Here is an 18608-nt window from a genome sequence, read left to right as displayed (position 1 = left end):
TGCAACCACAGAGCCCCGCATGCCATTGCAGGGGCAACCCGGCAGGCAGGGCCCCTCCCCAAGCTGGGCTGCGGGCGCCGACACACAGGAGCCAGGCGCAAGGCTGTGTCTCCGGCTCCCGGCAGGGTGGCGGGGAGCGCGCTGGTCCACGCCCACACCTCCCACACCCGCGGGCGCACACTCAGGAGCACACTCCAGCGACACAACACACACCAGGGTGCGCGCACACTGTGCGGGTAGTGACTGCCCCCTCTCATTCGGTGGCGGCCCAGAGCGGTTGGGGAGCTCAGCCTGGTCCCCCGAGGGCGCCGCCGGCCGCCCCGCCCCGCTCCGCCCCCCGAACCAGCTGGGCCCTTGCGCCGTGGGCCGCAAAGTTTGGCCGCGCGAGTCCCCCAGACAACACCAGACTCCGCTCCCGCACCCAGCTACCGCCGCGGGGCTCAGTGGCGTGGATGCACCTCGCGCTCCGCGCCCACCTCAGCACCCGCAGCCCAGCGCGCCCACGCTCCCCGAGCTCCGCCTGGGCTCCCGCCCCACGCCGCCGTACCCTCGCCATGGCGTGTGCTCCCACGCGGACCAGACAGAATCCCCGACTACTGCCGCTGCTGCCACTGCTCTTGTTGTTCCGGGACGCGGGCTGCAGCCACTCAGCCCCATCCTGGCCCTTTTCGCCTACAGCTGCAGACAACCTGCAAGAATCACCCCCAGGGGACGCGGCCACCGCCGCGCTGGGCCCAGGACCCCAGGACATGGTCGCTGTCCACATGCTCCGGCTCTATGAGAAGTACAACAGGCGGGGCGCGCAGCCTGGAGGAGGCAACACTGTGCGCAGCTTCCGAGCCCGGCTAGGTGAGTAAAGCTCCAGGATCTTTCTCTGTCTCCCCTTCCTCCGTCTCCCCTTCCTCCTTGTCCAGCCTCCCGTGCCGCTTCCTCACATTTCTTCATTCATTACTCCGCATGAACTCACAGCGCACTGTGCCAGGTGGGAGCCTCCGGTGAGGAGCCCAGAGTGGGACAGCGGCGTGGCACAGGGTTCCCTTCTTCTGCAGACTCCCATAGTTGCAAGACAAAGGACGCCCCACCCAGACACCAGCTTTAGGCTCCAGTGGGCTGAGGAGCATGAGAACGAGGTCAAGTGCCTTCGCACTTGCTGCTGGAAGAGTGCTGTTAGGTGGCTATACAGCAATTGGAGAAGGTAGCACCAGGCTGGGCAGGAGGAGGACATCCAGCTGTGAGTTGTGAGTGGCTCAGGTGGCAGGAAGTAGCATGCACTATGGACCTTGGGTGCTTGGCACTGAGAACTCCAGGGCCGCAGCATAAGTGTGCAGGTTGAAGAGGTTGAGGAATGGTCTAGAACCCTGGGCAGTGGAAGCATCCCGTCCCTCTGCTGTCTGAAAACCACCTCCCTGCCTTCATCCATGGTAAATAGAGCTGGGCAGAGGCCCTCTGTGTTGCTCTCCCAGAGGAGTTCTGGGTTCCGACCCCAGCAGCCTGCTGATTGGGTTAGGCTATGCTGAACTGGGTGGCCTCACAAGCTCCCAAGAGAACAGAGGAGGTGTCTCCTGGGCAGCAGAGGTGGTGGGAAGACCCTGGTTGTCATAGTGATTGCTCATGGCTTCAGAGTGCTGTTCTAGAAAGTATGGATGGGCGCCTCTTGCAGCCCTGTGTGGACAAGGCATTTATCGGGAGAAAGACTGCTCAGCATGCAGGCTATTCTCCTTAAATGAAGGAAAGAAGGCCATCCTGACTGGGGTCAGAGCTGTCACCTGCTGCTCAGAGGCTGTGTGGCTCTAGGTAACATCTGTGGTCTTAGGCTCAGACGTGGAGAGCCTGGCCTTCCAGGGCTTGGGTGGAGGAGCACTGCCACAGAGGTGCATCCATTCTTTTTCCCTGAACAGACTCACCAGGTCAGTGGCTCTGGGGGCCCAGAAAACCAGTCAGACAATCTTCCCTGTACCTTTCATTTACCACCTAATGTCCATTTCTGGAACACCATTATTAAATTAAGCCACTTAGGACTCATCTGGCAAGATCACAGCCCCGGTAAAGCACTAAAGCCTGTGGAATTGACTGTACTTACCTAAAAATGGGCAGGACATGGCCTGAGACGCCAGAGGAAGGAGGAAATAAGGAGAAAGTTCTGAGCCCAGCACTGGCCAGACTAAGGTTTTATGGAATGGGGATGGTGCCAGTAACAGGAACGCAATATTTAACCCTCAAAGCACCTGGAGACAGTGATTCATATCCTGTGAGTCTTATTTACTGACAGGAAAACTGAGACAGGGGAGATCTATGCATAACATTGATTGGTACCTCTCCTATAGCAGGCTATTGATGTCACCCTGTCACACACCCCCTACTATCTCCATTAGAGACAAGCCCAGGCCCCCCATGCAGTACAGCAGAAAAGATAAATGGAGAAATTCTGGTACACTCTGGAACTGTCTGACAGAGCCCTCATCTTTGGAACTGGGAGGCAAATTTAGGCATAAATCCCAGCTCCCCCAGCTATCAGCTGTGTGCCGTGGCACCAACTATTTTCCCCTTCTGAAGAGTAAGAAGGAGGTGGAGACAGTGCTCAGCATAGAGGAGGTTGGTTTTTGTCCCCCTCTCTTTGGTCATCTAAGTCCAAGCTGTTCCTACCCTGCCCTGCGCCAGCCCTCAGATATGCTGCTTGCATCCCCCCTGGGGACTCACCTGCATGGAAGGTGAGCCTGAGCAGGGATCCCCATCTAGAGACAAGGTCACTTGGGGGTTGCTGCTATAAATGGCAACAATCTTGCCAGCACAGACCAAAATTGGTGCTGGAATTCTTGCTCCATATGAAGACAGAGGGCATGGGTACCAGGTCAGGAAGACCCAGGTTCGTGACTTGCCTCTCCCCTTCTGAGGAGTGTGACTTTAGGCTGGTTATGTACCCTCACTGAAGGCCCAGCCCTCTGTCCACAGAGTGAATGACCTGTCCCTTGTCATTGTAGTAAGCAAGAGGCACTCAGTCAAGGCAGGTGCTGAGAGCCCTGGAGCACAGAACTCCTTCACGGGCACCCAAATCTAAAAGCTGTAACTCCAAAAAGCCACAAATTCAAAACATTTTGAGCATTGCCATGATGTGTCACATGGAAAATTCCACAACCAACTTCATGTGACAAGTCTCAGTCAAAATTCAGATGTGCTAAAAATACTGTATGAAATTACCTTCAGGCCAAATATATAAGGTATAAGAAATAGAAAAGCATTGTCTCCAGACTAGGCTACCATCCCCAAGAGGGCTCATCAGGTATATGCATATGGTCCAAATTTATTTTTAAAAAATCTGAAATCTAAAATAGATGTAGTCCTAAGCATTTCAAATATGGGATACTCAAGGGGGATTCTGATTTAAAGGCAAGAAAAAAGAGCCCCACAAGGAGGTCACTGGCTGAGGGTGCAATGCACCTTGTCTCCAGTTGTGTTTGCACAGCCTGCCATGTCCTGCCAAAGAACCAGGTTGTCAGCTCAAGGATGTGGTGGCTGTGCTCGAGCACATAGGCCAGGGCCTCGTCGGCCCCACTGGTGTCCTCTCCCTTCCTGCAATACAGAGCCCATCTAATATGCCCGAGGGATCCCCTCCTCCACCACAAATCTCTGAGCACCGAATGCTCCCCCTGCCATGTGCCAGGACTGAGGGACACAGTACTGACAAAGGGCTGCCTTCTGAGAGTTGGTGGAAAGAACAAGGCAAATGATAACAAATAAATACACATGTCAGAGAGTGCTTGCAGACAGGTGAGGTGACAAGTGGCTCTTCTGTCCCAGGGCCAAGGGCAGCTTTGCAGGAGAGGCTGCCTGGGAGGAGACCTGAAGGGGTATCCAGGACACTAGGTGCAGGGAGCTGGTCAAGGGAAGGAACAGTAAAACCCTAGACAAAAGTCCCATGTAGAGACAGCAAGGACAGGGAAAGATAGCAAGAAAGGATGGACTGTCAGGCCTAGGAGGACTTTGGTAAGTTGTGTTCCGCCTGGGGTTATGGAAGGAAGCAAAGGAAGCCCCAGTGCTGCTCCTGGCACACAAGACTCCTGTGAACACTGCTCTGTAAGGCTGATGTGACCAGATGTTGTACATGGCTATTGTCACTGTGACCTGTCTGTCTCCTGGCTAGGTCGCGCTCCCCCACAGCACCTCAAGCACCTTGGCCAGGAACCAGGACAGCTGACCCTTAACCAGAGTAGGAGTTTTGCAGATACTTTTTGGAAAGGGGGATTGATACAAGGGGAGAAGGGAGAGGGGTTTCTTGCTCTACCACTATATACAGTTCATTGGAGATGAGGACTTGTTTGGGGGCTTCTCCCCTGTGGCCTGGGCACATCTCAGCTAGAAACCTCAGGTAGGTACCTGTCCCTATCTTAAGCCACAAGCCACATTGCACAGGCAGGCACATGTGGAAGAGTGACCAGCCTGTGGCCCCTCATTTCTTGGGGCCACAGTGACCCAGCTAGGTCTCAGCAGGTCCCAGCAGGGAAGGTGCTCACAGGGCAGGCTTTCCAGTAAGCAAAGAGCAATCTTGGCCAGAAGCACCCAAGCCCAATAGAGGTGGGACCCCTGCCCTCTCATGAGGCCTCTGAGACTGGTCCTCACTTTGGATCTGCAATATGAGCAGAACAATTAATGTTTTAAGATCTGAACTAGATAAAGCAAGTTATCTGCCATGGTGGTTGGGTCAGGATGCAGGTCTTGTAGGAGTGGGGTGTGGGGCTGCTCACTTTGGCATAAGAGGAACTGGCTATACCTCCCTCTGTCCCTTTGGTGGCAGTGGCAAGAGGCCTGTTGAAAGCACCTCCCTTGTTTGGGGGATGCCATATGCCATATCTTTTAGTCACAGAAGTTCGTGTGAGGCCTGTATGAGGCAGGTGAGGATAGTGAGGCTCAGAGCATGGCGCCATCCAATGGGAAATTGGAGCATTTGCTACTTGGGGAGCAGGTGCTGTACTGTGGTGGCCTCCAACCACAGGCTAATGAATGTGGGGCACGGGGAGCCACAAGTGAGCCTCTTTGACACCCCTGCACAAACGCTGCACAGCCCCCCTACCCCTGCTGTGGGTCACAGCAAGTACACCCACAGGAAGTCTCCAGCTTAGAGGTGCTACAGATACGCAGCCTGGGCCTCCTGAGCTTCTTCCCTGACTTCCTACCTGTAGAGAGTCCCCAGGGGACTGGCGCTGGTGAAAATGAGGACCTCAAGACTGAAGTTGTAAGGCCACAGGGCTTGGGAAGCCAAACTCAAATGCATAGCAGGACCCAGGGTGGTTCCCTATGCATGGGGCATATGGAGGGGCAATAACCTCTCCCTGTGTTGGGAGGACTAGGTAAGGTGGCATCTGTAGCCTTGGGGGGCTCTCCATAAATATTTCTCCCTTTCTTTCTCCCTCTTGGGATTTATATGAATTCTTCCAATAGAGCTGTGCTTCTTTCCCAATAGAAATAGGGAACGATGAGCCAGGAAGATAGCTCAGTAGAAATAGGGAACGTTAAACTGAAGATTGTGGGTTTTTTTAAATCTCAGTTGATCTCTGAACACCAGTGTCAGAGACATGTGGCCCCAACCCATGGCCCTTGAGAGCTCAGTGTCTACCATCTCCTGGGCTGTTCCCTCCTGGGAGGGAGGCCACCTCCACTGTCCTGGTCTCCAGCCCAGGCGCATGCCAGGAAAGACCCTCCTTGCTTACAGAGGACTTGTCCAGCTTCCTGGGACCATGGAGTGACATGGGGGACATGTGGTGGGGCCTGGTGAGAAGGAAGGGGTAGTTGGCTATTCAAGAGAAGTGGAGGCAGGAGTGTGCTCAGACCTCCCTGAAGACCAGATGTGATGGTCACATTGTCCTGGTCCTCACCACAGGGGCTGCGGCAGTTCCTTCCAGATGACAACTTGGCCTTTGGAGGCTCCTGACTGACCTTTTGCAATCCTGATACTGCTCCTTCTTTGTGAGGCAGCCTTAAAAGTCTCACAGCAGGTGCTCAAATGGTTGCATCCATAATCTGAGCTTCCCTTTAAAGGAACTCAGAATTCAGCAAAGAAAGGAAGGTCTCGGTTAGTTCATGTTTTTGCAAGAATGACTGCGTTTGCTACCAATTGTATTTAATGGTTGCATTTGAAAACTGGTTGCTTAGAACAGAGCCACAGGGCTGGTTGCCGCTGCCTTAAGGCAAGGCTTGGACCCAGCCCAAGCCATCTTAAGCACCTTGTGAAGATGTTAGTGGCACTTGCACATTGGTCTTCCTCAGGCTGTAGAGTACAAGCCAGGAAACAGGAGCTTTGAGATCCAACAGGAGAGACCCATCCTATCATCCTTCCTTCCAGCTCCCCTCCCTCCCTTCCTCCTTCCCACCTCTCCTCCCTCCTGCCCTCCCTCCCTCTCCCCTCCCTCCTTTCTTCCTTCCCTCTTCACCTCCCTTGGCCCTCCCTTTCTTGCCACCCCTCCCTACCCCTTTGACCTAAGTAGCTCCTGTTCATTAAGGACACCAAAGCTGCCCCCATCAGTTTGATGTGAGGATTGCAGAAAAGGAGGCAGTCAAAGTATGGGCTGGGCTTGAGACCCTGGGTCCTGGCAGGGCTCCACCACCACAGCCTGGGCAGGAGGCACTCTGTGTAAGGTGCATTTCCTAGACAAAACCCAACAGGCTGTGTTCTGTCTTTCTCTCGTAGAAGTGGTCAACCAGAAGGCTGTGTATTTCTTCAACCTAAGCTCCATACAGGACTCAGAGATGATCCTCACAGCCACCTTTCACTTCTACTCTGAGCCACCACGGTGGCCCCGGGCACGCGATGTGCCCTGTAAGCCTCGGGCCAAGAGCACCCCGTGCCGCATGCTGCCCCCCGGCCCCACGCGCCTGCACGTGCTCTTCCGCAGCCTGGCCCAGAACGCAGCCACGCAGGGGCTGCTGCGCGGAGCCATGGCCCTGGCGCTTCCATCCCGCGGCCTGTGGCAGGCCAAGGACATCTCCACCATCGTCAAAGCCGCGCGCCGCAACGGCGAGCTGCTCCTGACAGCCCAGCTGGACTCTGGGGAACGGGTCCCTGGGGTGCCCAAGTCCACCCCTCGAGCTCCCTACATCCTCGTCTACGCCAACGACCTGGGCATCTCGGAACCCAACAGCGTGGCAGTGACGCTGCAGAGATATGATCCCTTTCCTGCCGGGGACCCCGCTCCCCGCGCCGCCGGCGTGCGCAACAGCTCCGCGGACCCCCGTGTGCGCCGAGCAGCGCAGGCTCCTGGGCCGCTGCAGGACAACGAGCTGCCTGGGCTGGACGAGCGGCCTGCGCGCGCGCCTTTGGCTCCGCACTTCCACAAGCAAGAGTTGTGGCCTGGCCCGTTCCGCACACTGAAGCCCCGGCCTGCGCGCAAGGAACGCAGGAGGAAAGGCCAGGACTCCTTCCCTGCCATCCCTTCACAGGTGCTGGATTTTGACGAGAAGACTATGCAGAAAGCACGGAGGAGGCAGTGGGACGAGCCGCGGGTCTGTGCTCGGCGGTACCTGAAGGTGGACTTCGCAGACATAGGGTGGAATGAATGGGTCATCTCACCCAAGTCCTTTGATGCCTACTACTGCGCTGGAGCTTGTGAGTTCCCCATGCCCAAGGTAAGCCGGATGGAGTGCCTCTGCCGTCTGCCTGTCGTCTGAGCCTCCATCTCATCTCTGCCCCTTTAGTGGGAAGTCCCCCTATTTGTGACTTCTGGTCATCATCGGCAGAATGGAGATCATAGTCTTCCGTCTTGAGAGGCAAGGAACAGGTAGATGGAGGTGGATGCAGCCCCTGATTGTCTTTGATCCCTCTGTTCTTTGGAAAGTTTGACTTGGTCAAATTAGAATTTTTCAATCAGAAATGTCTTCTGAAAAAGAGGACCATCTTCATAGAAGGGTATTCTCAGCAGATGCCATCTAGGTTTGCAATGCTACCTGCCTATGGACAGGGCAGGTCCCAGAGGCTCTCCCTGGGCACAGCTCTCCTGTTCCTAGCTGGGGACCCCAGTGTGGGTAGCTGTGACCAGAGAGGTTCTAGTCTCAGTGTCTCCTGCTGGAGGCTCCCTCCCTCCTTTGGCTCAGGGCACCCCTAGAACAGTTGACAAGACACAGTAACAGGGCTATTTTATTGCTCTGGCCCTGAGCTCTGAGTTTCCCCTTCTCCTGGGCTGGGTGGTGGCTACCCACCTCTGGGTAACCTATGCAGGCCCTGTGAACATTGACTCCAAGCACATAGCTTCCTGCTGCTTGTCCCTCCAAGAAAGGAAGTAATTGCATAAATCCATTTTGATCCTCACTAAATCAGACTGATGAGAAAGCACAGGCCCAGATGTAGGCTGTCTTCATTTGTCTGTGAGTCAAGGGGGTTCTCCTCCAAGCTATGCACGTATTGGAGAGAAGAAGGGAGGAGCTTGGCATTGATAGGGTCTGCTGGAAAGGCTTTGCACAGGCCCCGGGCAGATGCGAGGCCAGACTTCTGCAGGCACACGGCTGGCTGACCTTACCTTATCAGCTGGCTCGCTGCCTCCCCACCTTCCCAGACACCATCCAGGACACCAGCTAGAGCCTCGAACACACAGGTGTCCCCATGTGCTCCTCCTAGTCTGCCTGCATCTCTGTTGGCTAGCAATGTGCTGGAGCAAGTGACAGCTGTGTTCATCTTGTCAGAGGTGGGCACCTGTGCCAAGCCAGGTCACTCTCTAACTGGAGGCACTTGATCAGGCACCTTAGTCATTTTATTATACTTCAGTGTCTTCACCCATGATGTGAAGATCATTTCCACCACAAAAATCAGTAAGACGACAAAACAACATGATGCCAGTGGTGCTGCAGCTTCCACTCCAACTCAGGCACAGCTGGGGAGTGGATAGGTCCAGCCCCCAGCACAGGCCAAGCCTGCCCCATCAGTTTCAATAACTGAATTTCAGGATTAAGCAGTCTGCCAGGTTCCAGGTGCTCTTCAGAGATGTGTGAAGCACGGCCGCCCCCCAGTGGCCAGTGCCTTGCAGGGACACAGGATGGGCAGGCAGGCTTGGGGTCTTACCCTGAGTTCAAATGGAGGGCCTACCTAGAACTCAGTTTTTCTTCCAGGTCACCATTTCCAGTGTCTCGGTAGAGGAATAGCAATGGAGTGCTGTGGTCTGCTGCCATGACAATAAGCAGAGTGGGTGGGTGGGTGCAGCCAGAGCACTGAAGTGACCCTGCTCCATTCTCACCCCACAGATTGTTCGCCCTTCCAACCACGCCACCATCCAGAGCATTGTCAGGGCCGTGGGCATCATCCCGGGCATCCCAGAGCCCTGCTGTGTGCCAGACAAAATGAACTCACTCGGGGTCCTCTTCCTGGATGAGAACCGGAATGTGGTTCTGAAGGTGTACCCCAACATGTCTGTTGAGACATGTGCCTGCCGGTAAAGCCACTCCAGGGAAGACAGCTTCACCCAGCAGAGTCTGTGGGAACTGGGCTTGGACTGGCAGAGCAGTTTCAGGGGACAGGGCGGAGCTTAATGGTAGCCCTGCTGTGCCCAGAAAGATGGTGGGTCTTCACTGCTGGTGACAGAGCCCCCTGAATGCTTCCTGAGTCTACACCCTGAGGTGTCGGGAAGCACCTGAAGGTCACCCCTCAACCCACTGTCTTCAAGGCCTACAAGTGGGACGTGCCCAGGGCATTCATCTGTGCATTCATCATCTCAAAACGGGGCGGGGGGAGGCTGTGCACATGTGGGGGTGCTCAGTCCCCTGTGTCAGGAGAACCGCTCTTCAAATGCTCAGTCTAAAACTCTTTAGGCTACAAACTGGAAAAAGGGCCTCATCATGGCATAAGTGGGTGCTTTCTTTCCCACTCCAGTGCAGGTGCTTTTCTACATACAGTATGCACGCATAACATTGTGGGTTTCTTTCTTTTAATATATATTTTGTTTTAAAACAAAAGGGTGGGAGTTGACACCTTTCCTCAGAGATAATCAAGCTGGTAGGTTGGGTTGTTTAAATGTGTATGGGAATAACACATACAGTAATATGTTGGAATACTAAAAAATAACCAAGATTTTATATTTTTGTAAATTATACTTTGTATACTGTAGATTGTGTATGTTCTGTGTTTTTATGGAAAGCTAATAAACTAAAGGGACAGTGGCATCTTGAAAAAGTCAAATGTCCCCATTCTCAAACTTTGATCTATTTCTGCCCATCCTAAGTCTAATGTCTGGGTGACACTGTATCCTTTAGTATTGACAGTGGCCCTGAGGTCATCTCCTTACTCTTTCTGTCCCAACCAGCAGAAAGCTAGCTGCTTCTAAGCCTTGAAGTACCCTGACCACCCCTTCTGTTTTGCAAATTCCCACCCCATCTGACATTCAGAGGTCACAACTCCATGCAGGCACAGTGGCCTGCTGGGAGGTGACCAGGACATGCCAGGCCTTTAAAGGACAATGTGTAGTTGCCTGTGCTCTTGCTATAAGAAAGAGGCCTTCTTCACAGGGTAGTTCAAGCTGGAGGAGATGGCACACTGTCCTCTCCAGAGCTCTGGGTTCGGGTGGCCCTGGAAGGACAGTGTGTTCTCTTGTGCATGCTTGTAGGACAGCTGCAGACCTATCACAAAATAGCCAGCCCCAGATGGCTCCATTATGCCTAACACTTGCATTGCCTTCCTGTGGTCCCCACTGGTTGGCATTCTGAAAAGAACCTGGGTCTAATTTAGGTAGGTGCATCCTAACCCCATCAGAGGGACCTGAGAGAATGGCGTAGTCCTGAGTCAACCCTGGGGACTGTGAAGCTACTAGGGTTTGGGGAGGGTAGTTGTGTAGAGAGACAGCTCCAGGTACTGTCTCAGGGGGAGTCTTGAGCCCAGGGATCTGGTACAAGGCAAGGAAAAGGCCTTGTTCTCAGAGACTTGGGACAGAACAGGTGAGGCAACAAGGAGGGCCTAAAGTGGGTCAGCCAAACATATCAGCCCAGATCCAGCAGCCCAGATGCAGCTCTGGACCATGCACTGTGCCTCAGAAGTAGCCCAGTCTTGATGTGGGGATACTGGATACACAGGTCCTTCCTGCTTCCAGCTGCCCCTGCCCCTGGGTAGGGGGATGACATCCCTACTTCTCTGGCCCTCCTCTGAGGCGCTACGTCCAATCTGGAAAGAGAAGCAGGAATGACTCCCTGTGGAGCCCAACAGCTGTGTAGCCCCACCTACAAACCAGTGAGCTGAGGCAGGGATGCCCCCTTCTACACACACACACACACACACACACACACACACACACACACGTGCACTGTCTCAGTCTCCTCTTCCTACAGAGTCAGTGCTGAGGAGTAGAGGCTTCTGTGAAGCAGCTGATACATGGCTGGGACATCGCAGATCAGCTACAAAACTAGTGATTGGTTTTCTACATCTGATCCTTTTCAGAACATGGCAGCAGATAAAACAAATGTAATATTAGGGCTTGAAAAGACTCTAAGTTCTCTTTTTCTAAATATGAGAAATTTTGTGTTGTCCCCCCACTCTACCTCCCCCCTTAAACCACAGCCTTGCCTCCTTTAATAAAGATGGGGTGTCCTGTGATGGCTTTATTTTATTCTTTCTGGTATCTGTAGGGTCAAGTCTTCATTTCTGGATTGTTGGAATGGGGGTGTCATACACTCCTCAGGGTCCAGTAGGAGCTGTCTTCCTCAAGTGTACCATGAGGCCTTGTGGTGTGGAGAAAACATGGGTGATGTGTGTTCCAGCTCTGCAGTGGAAAGATCTGGTGACATCAGGGATCCCTCTAACTCACTGAGCAGCCTGAAGTTTAAACATATGGCATCTTTAGTCTCAGCAGCTTCACACCTTACTGCCCAATGGTGCTGCAGCAAAACAGTCAGCATAAGTAACACGTCCACGAATGTCTTCCCGAGATCGCAGATCGGTGTCCACAGCTGCCTGAGTCACAGTCACATGGCTGGCCCCAGTGTTCTATAGGCCCACTGGGATTGTCCAATGCCATTGAGCCATGATAAAGAAACCAGATTTAAGAACTGGCAGAGCTCAGGGTCTAGTGTGTGCCTAGTGTGGATGAACCTCAGCACAAAAAGAGAGGAAACAAGACGAAGGAGAAAACGTGGATGAAAGAGCTTCCTCCTTAAAATCAAAATGTCACCTCATAGTGTCACAAGAACCAAAAGATTCCAGCACACAGCCTTGTGTACATGGCCCCCTGCGGTCACTCAGCTGCCTATGTCAGTCTGCAGGGAGCGGTATAGTGACCTGATGCTGGGCCCTGGTCCCTAAACTTATAAGGTGTGATTGAAAAATATGGCAAATATTTACATTTTAAAATTTATTGCAGTAAAAAAATTCACTCCCATTAATCTTCAAAAATCCAACCCCTCACTTTAAACACTTGAGCCACAGCTTTTCACACTTTCCAGAGGAGTTCTGGAAGTTCTTTTGTGAGTGTCGTTAGTTGTGCCACCATGGCTGCCCGGATGTTCTGAATTAATTTACAGTGTTTACCCTTGATGGTCATTTTGACTTTGGAGAAGAGCCAGAATTCACTGGGTGCCATATTCAGTGAGTAAAGTAGATGGGGACACACTGGAATGTTGTTATGCACCTGCCCTTCCTTTGGACAGCACTTGGCAATGGTACTTGTAGTAGCTCTGATCACACCTTGTGAAGGTAGTCACAAAAGAGGCTTCCAAAATGTAGCAAGAATAATGGATGAGTGTGTTCAGAGCCAAGGGGAGCATTTGAGGAGATTCATGGCCATGTGTCCTTTACTGTAATAATTTCTTAAAAACCTAAACATGCTGTATGTTTAGGCCAGCCTTTGTATATACCCGTTGGAAATGTCTAGCATCTTGGGAATAGTTCATGTACCAATAGCACAACAAAGAGCAAGTCACTCTCTGGCCAGTCTTTGGGAAGTTCTGATACAACTTTTCCTCCAGAAGGAGGGGAACTGGGTTCTGGTAGTACCAAATATCTTGCCTTAGGCATCCCAGGAGGTGCTTCTATGTCTAGGTCATTCTTAAATACCATCAGGATCATTAGTGCCTATGACTAACACTGCTTCTGTGGCCAGGATAGAGACAGCCGAGATGGAGGAACTTACAGACATCTGGGGCCATGGTGGAAGGGTGTGGGAGCGGGCCCAGAGGAGGACAGAGGGAGATGATGTGGCAGAGAGCGGGGCCAGCTGGAAAGAGAGAGCCAACCTGGCTGGTGAGTAAGGACATCACAGTACGGCGCGTGCAGTGTGTGTGCAGACTGCACATCAGAGAGCCGGTGGAGGCACAGGGGAGATTATTCCCCTTTGCCAAAACTTGGGAATTTAAAGTCCTTGGTGGATAACCAAGCTTCTGGTATTTCTGGGTTTCTCCCTAGTCCCCAAGATGGTGATGTCGTCCAGGCCGTGGTCCACCCTTCTTACCTCTGGAACTTATCACTCATTGTGATCCAATCTTATGTTCCCTCCTCTGATGTCTCTAAACAGTTGTTTGTATGATCAGGGCTTCAAGGGGTTCAGCCAGAAAACAAATGCCCATTCACTCAACTATTACTCCACCTTTAGCATCCGCTGTGGGCCTAGCTCCTCATTAGGTGGTACAGTCAGTCTTCCATATCCATGGCATCCATATCCTCAGATTCAACTAATCTTGGACTGAAAATCATTTTTAAAAATTATCTTTGTGCAGTCAAGGCTTTTCCTTGTCATTATTTTATAAACAGTATAGTATAGCAACGACATCATATTTTTATGATATTGAGTTCTGAGTAACCTCGAGATGATTTAAAGGGAAAATATAGGTAAGTCATATGCAAAGACCAAAACACTTTGTCCTTAAATACATTTTTATTTTAAATTGAGACTTAGAACACTTATAACTGTGCATAGCTCCAGAGTACAAAGTAGCATTGCAGTACAAATACACAACACAATCAGGTCAGGTAAGTAAGTGACATATCTGTCACCTCAGACATGCTTAGCGGGCTTAAAGCCCTGGGTTCCATCCCTAGCATCAAAAACAAAACCAAATCCAGGAAGCATCATTTTTTTCTGTGTCTACTGGCTATATTGAAATATTCAGCTAGCTGTTCCAATCCTAGTCGCCCTGCTGCACACAGACTGCCAGGAGCTATTCCTCATGTCCCCCTGTGCCACTATAGCCCTCACTCTGCTGCAGTTGTTTTATTCAAAGGTTGTGAGCATCTGCAGAGTTTCATATCTGCAGGGAGCTCCTGGAACCAATCTGTCCTGGACATGAGGGACAACTGTCTCACTTACTTTATTTACCTCTCTGATCCACATCATGGTGCATGGAGGGAATGCATAGCCTGTCCAAGTCCTCGGATTCTATCCCTAGCACCAAAACCAAAAGCACAGTGTGTGAACCTGAATGTGCCTCAGAATCACCTGGAAGGCTTGAAACAGGCGCAGGGCCCCTCTGTTCCTGACCAGGACTGAGGTTCTATTTTTACCCAATCCCCAAAGGCTGCCACTGGCCCTGGACTCAAGATGAGATTCTTCATTGGAAGGAAAGTGTCCTGGGTGGTCACAGACCAGGAAGAAAGCAGGATCCCAGGGGTCCGAACCTGGAACTGGGAGGGGTCCCCAGCCTGCTCTTCCCGGCCCCGGCTCTCTCCTCATACCCAAGGTAGATCAAGTTTTTATTCCTCTGAGCAGCTGCAGGTAGGTGTGGATGCCAAGCACCTGGAGGAGGCGCAAGTGCCCTCCGTGGCCATCTCACATGGGACAGAAGGGGTCCCTGACTCAGGGAGGCAGCCCTGTCACCGGTGCTCAGGGGACCTTTCTCACTCCACAGTGAATAGTGAAGCCAGGGTCACGGCTTAGATCTGAAAGAGATGGATGAGCTGCCTCTGTCTCTCTATGCCAACTATCCAGACATCACCAACAGAGGAGGATGAAGCTGAACGGCCAGTGGCCGGGGGTGGGCCCAGGTTGCTTTGCACCTGCATGGCACAGTCCTCTGCCAAGAGGCCAACAGTCCACAGTCCTTCCAGGGAAGCCCAGTTGCTCAGAAGGAACACAAGTGCTGCATGGCCATTGGGCATCCTGCACAAGTATTGATGTGTGATAGGAGTGGTGAGAGGAGGGCCAGGTCAGAGGGAGAGAGGCCCCGTCCTCACAGCAGGCTGCCAGGGCAGGGGCTCTGCAGAGCAGATGGTGAGCTGCCCAGGGTGAGGTTGGGCACTGTGCTGACAATAGCAATGACTGTAACCCTCATGGGCTCTGTGCTAAGTGCAATGTGCTCCTGAGAACTCCCAGGGTTTGTGGGGTCCTCGGCTTGGCCCTGGAGAGTGACAAACAGTACTTGTGAGCATATGGCCTCAGCCCAGTGCTAGTGAGACTTGGCCAGTGCCACAAACTGAGGCTGAAGTCTGCAGGGGGTGGCCAGGGGCTCAGTTAGGAGTGGAGCACATCATCGCCTCAGGTCTAAGCCCATCAGAACATTGGGTTTCCCCAACAACCACGATTGTGGGGGCTTAGGCAAATAATCCAATCAGGGTCAGGGAAATAATGTCACTTCCTGGAACTTCCTGGCACAGGAGCCTCTGCCCCCACCCTTCAAGCCCCTGTACAATGGGCTTGAGGCTGGCTCAGTGCAGGGTGGACTGCAGAGCTGGGAGAGGGGCAGCACAGGGGCTTTGTTCCCTCTAGCTGGGGCTGTTCTAAAGCCAAATTTTCATACAGCTTTCTGATTTCATGTCAGCCATCACCCATTTGCTTGAGCCTGTTCAGAGTTTGCTTTTCAGCAAAAGGAACTCTAAATGACATAACTTCCTGAAAGAAAAACAAACGCATACACAAGAGAAAACCAAGCCCACGCCTACCAAGCCCATAGACACCAAACTTGGTACACTAAATGATCTCAGGAAAATCAAAGGCAGACATTGCTGACACTTGAATCTGGGTCGTCTTGCGTTTTGTGTCTGGTTCTGATTTATCCAGGCACAGACTCAAAACTACCATAATTCAGATCCTCGGTATTTGAATCATCATGAGAATGGACTTCCTTGGGAAAAGTGAGAATTAGGAGGTACAGAATGTCAGGGTGGGGACAAAAGAGGTTTCACATGGCTCAGTCAAGGTCGCCCCTTCCTAAGGCCCCAACAAGAAAAATTTGTGAGAGGAAAGGAAAGATGGGTCCTTCAGAATGGGAATCTTAGCATCTTGTGGGAAAGCAAAGCAAGACCTGGACCTTATTCCCTATGAAACACAGGGAGATCTCCTCAGATGAACCAAGACCAACCGGGAAAGGTTCAAAGGCCCTGGGCATCACCTGGGGAAGCAGGGATGTGGGCTGGGAACCACAGTCCCCTCAGGAACCTGGAACTTTGTGTAAAGGGTAAATGGAGATGAAAGAGTGACCCCTGCCGGCTAGTCACAGGGCATGGTTCACAAAAATAGCTAGGTGTGGGAGACAGTGCCCAGAAGGCTGTTACCTGGCCACCTTACAGAGAACACCACACGAAGAAACCTGGACCAGCCAGGGCACCTCAGACAAGCAGGTGTCAGCGTCAGATGTACTAGACCCTTCCCAACAACAAAGCCAGGACTGCGACACCAGCACATGGTCCCTACTCCAACCTTTTTCTCCCTCCCCCTTCCTAGCATTCTCAAACCCAGGGTCAACCCTGGTTTGACTAAATCCAGGGTGGGTGTACGTGGTCTTCCTGATAATACCATCAGGATACCTAGTGCACTTGAAGATAATAAAGAAGCGTGGGTGTATGGATAGGCGGAGCTTGGGGGATGACAACCCACGCACACAGGCATGTGCACTGCCAGCTGTGGGGAGCTGCGAGAAGTCATGTGACAGGCACCCAGACAGCCTCTACTGCCAGCTGTGACAGCCTCTTATATAAACACCCTTTATCTGCAGTCCCCAAGCCCAAAAGCTTCTGGAAGCTTCAAGTTTCTTTTTAACTCTTACAGCAAAATTGGGCCTGAAGGAATATTTTTGTGTTTATGTATTTGTTTCACTGCAGAAATATTGCATGTTAGATGATAAGGCTTCATCTCTGATCCCTAGAGGGATATTACAATATGTGCAGTATAGTACTAAATCTTACAAATCTGAAACTTTCTCTATCCCAAAAACATTCCCAGCTGTCAGGGTTTCAGAGAGGGGATTATAGAGCCTTATATGTTTCAAAATGCTAACTGTGAACACTGCTGAACAATGGCTAGATTATGTATATTTTATTTCCTTAGTTACATTCTGAATTTCCCAAATTTACTGCACTGTAAACTGTCAGTATCAAAAAGAAATCTGAAGCATTTACAATAGGACACTGGGCAGCAGCCCCTGCGCAGCCCTCAGTGCACTCAGCCCACCCTGTGGGGTCCCCTTACGCAGGCCCTGGGGAACAGAAGTGGAACTGCAGGGTTCACAGGGGCCTGCCCACCACGTGCTCCGGCTCCTCAGGCCCACACCCAGCTCTGCAGCCACAGTTCTGCTCCAGGGTTTTCCCCGCCCCTGGAATTTTTGCACTGAGCTGGACCAACGCCCAGCGTACTTCCTGCCCCCTCCCTAGGCAGCATTTCTGTAGCTGTGCCCCTCCCCTGCTCCCCTGGTCATGTCCCCAAGGGACTGGGACAGCAAGTTCTGTCCAGTCACCCAGGGACTCCTGGCCTCACCCTTGCCTTGGGACAGCACTGACCACAGCCTGCACCGGTGGCCACTGCTGCATCTCCCTGAGCCACCTGGGCTCTCTGCCCGAAGGGCAGGGTCCTTCCAATCAGTCCTTCCCAGAGTAGAGCACCCTGCTAGGCCCTGGTGTTCGAACTGTGATGCCCTGAGTAGTAGAGATGGACAGAGGCCAAGTATAGGCACATTGCCCTTAAAATAGCAGTCTCGGAGCCTCAGAAACAGCCCTCGGGCTGTATCAGCCTCTACCTGCCAGGAATCTGACTCCGGGCACAGAGCCACCTCCAGCCTCCTGCCCACGCAGACTTCACAGTCCTCCTAGCTGTCAAGTGCAGCCCATGTGACTTCTCCATTGCTCTGAACCAGGACCCCAGCACCCTCGACAGTGACTGTGCTGGGCCACTGGCCAGCAGGACATGCAGTGGTGGCACTGCCCAGAGCAGCTGCAGCTTGGGCTTCCTCTTGAAGCCCATCAGACCCAAAGCAGACAGTGGCAACCTGAGCACGTCACAACCTTACATCATGACCTGCAGTGACCTGCACCAACTCATATTCACAGGGAGGAAGTGGGGGAGGAGGAATTGAACTTTTATTGACCCTGCCCTGAAGTCTTCCCCATCATACTGAGTGAGGCCAGTGCACATATACTGCACCCGCGATCCCTGCTGCTCAGGGGCTCATTCCCAGTGGGAACGGCTGAGCCACACAGGCAGGTCCTACGTCTGTAAGCCACAGGCCCCTGACATGCCCTGCTGGAGTCCGTGCCCCACTTGCCCTCCTGACCCCTGATTTGTGTCATCTCTGGGTACCCTGTGCTGCTTCTATATTTAGAAGGCTTCTAGCCATGCTGTTAAGTTGAGCTGTGGGGGACTCAGGTCAATAACTTCTGACATTGCCAGTTAAACAGAAGACCCAATGCTATTATGGGCTACTGGACTCTTTTAGAGTATTTTGCTGAGTTT

The 18608-nt window shown here is 52.5% G+C and overlaps 1 protein-coding gene across 1 annotated transcript; it reads left to right on the top strand.

The window, feature by feature from the left end:
• The first annotated feature begins 383 nt into the window (after positions 1-383).
• Gdf10 (growth differentiation factor 10) lies at positions 384-10300 on the top strand. Its single transcript, XM_004641257.2, has 3 exons — positions 384-849; positions 6680-7614; positions 9220-10300. The coding sequence occupies exons 1-3, from the start codon at positions 453-455 to the stop codon at positions 9409-9411; spliced, it is 1524 nt and encodes a 507-aa protein (XP_004641314.2). The 5' UTR covers positions 384-452; the 3' UTR covers positions 9412-10300.
• Positions 10301-18608: the final 8308 nt, after the last annotated feature.

The sequence above is a fragment of the Octodon degus genome, unplaced genomic scaffold (genome assembly GCF_000260255.1).
Source record: "Octodon degus isolate 3935 unplaced genomic scaffold, OctDeg1.0 scaffold00132, whole genome shotgun sequence".
In the NCBI taxonomy this organism is placed as follows: Eukaryota; Metazoa; Chordata; class Mammalia; order Rodentia; family Octodontidae; genus Octodon; species Octodon degus.
The sequence above is the reverse complement of the archived record's forward strand: the minus strand, read 5'-3'. Positions and strand labels throughout refer to the sequence as shown.

What these genes read in the sequence shown, in the direction of transcription:
- Gdf10 (XM_004641257.2), top strand. Translation starts at nt 453, where the DNA reads ATGCACCTCGCGCTCCGCGCCCACCTCAGCACCCGCAGCCCAGCGCGC. An exon ending in CAGCTTCCGAGCCCGGCTAG is followed by an intron (nt 850 to 6,679) that starts GTGAGTAAAGCT and finishes TTTCTCTCGTAG; the next exon opens with AAGTGGTCAACCAGAAGGCT. An exon ending in GTGAGTTCCCCATGCCCAAG is followed by an intron (nt 7,615 to 9,219) that starts GTAAGCCGGATG and finishes CTCACCCCACAG; the next exon opens with ATTGTTCGCCCTTCCAACCA.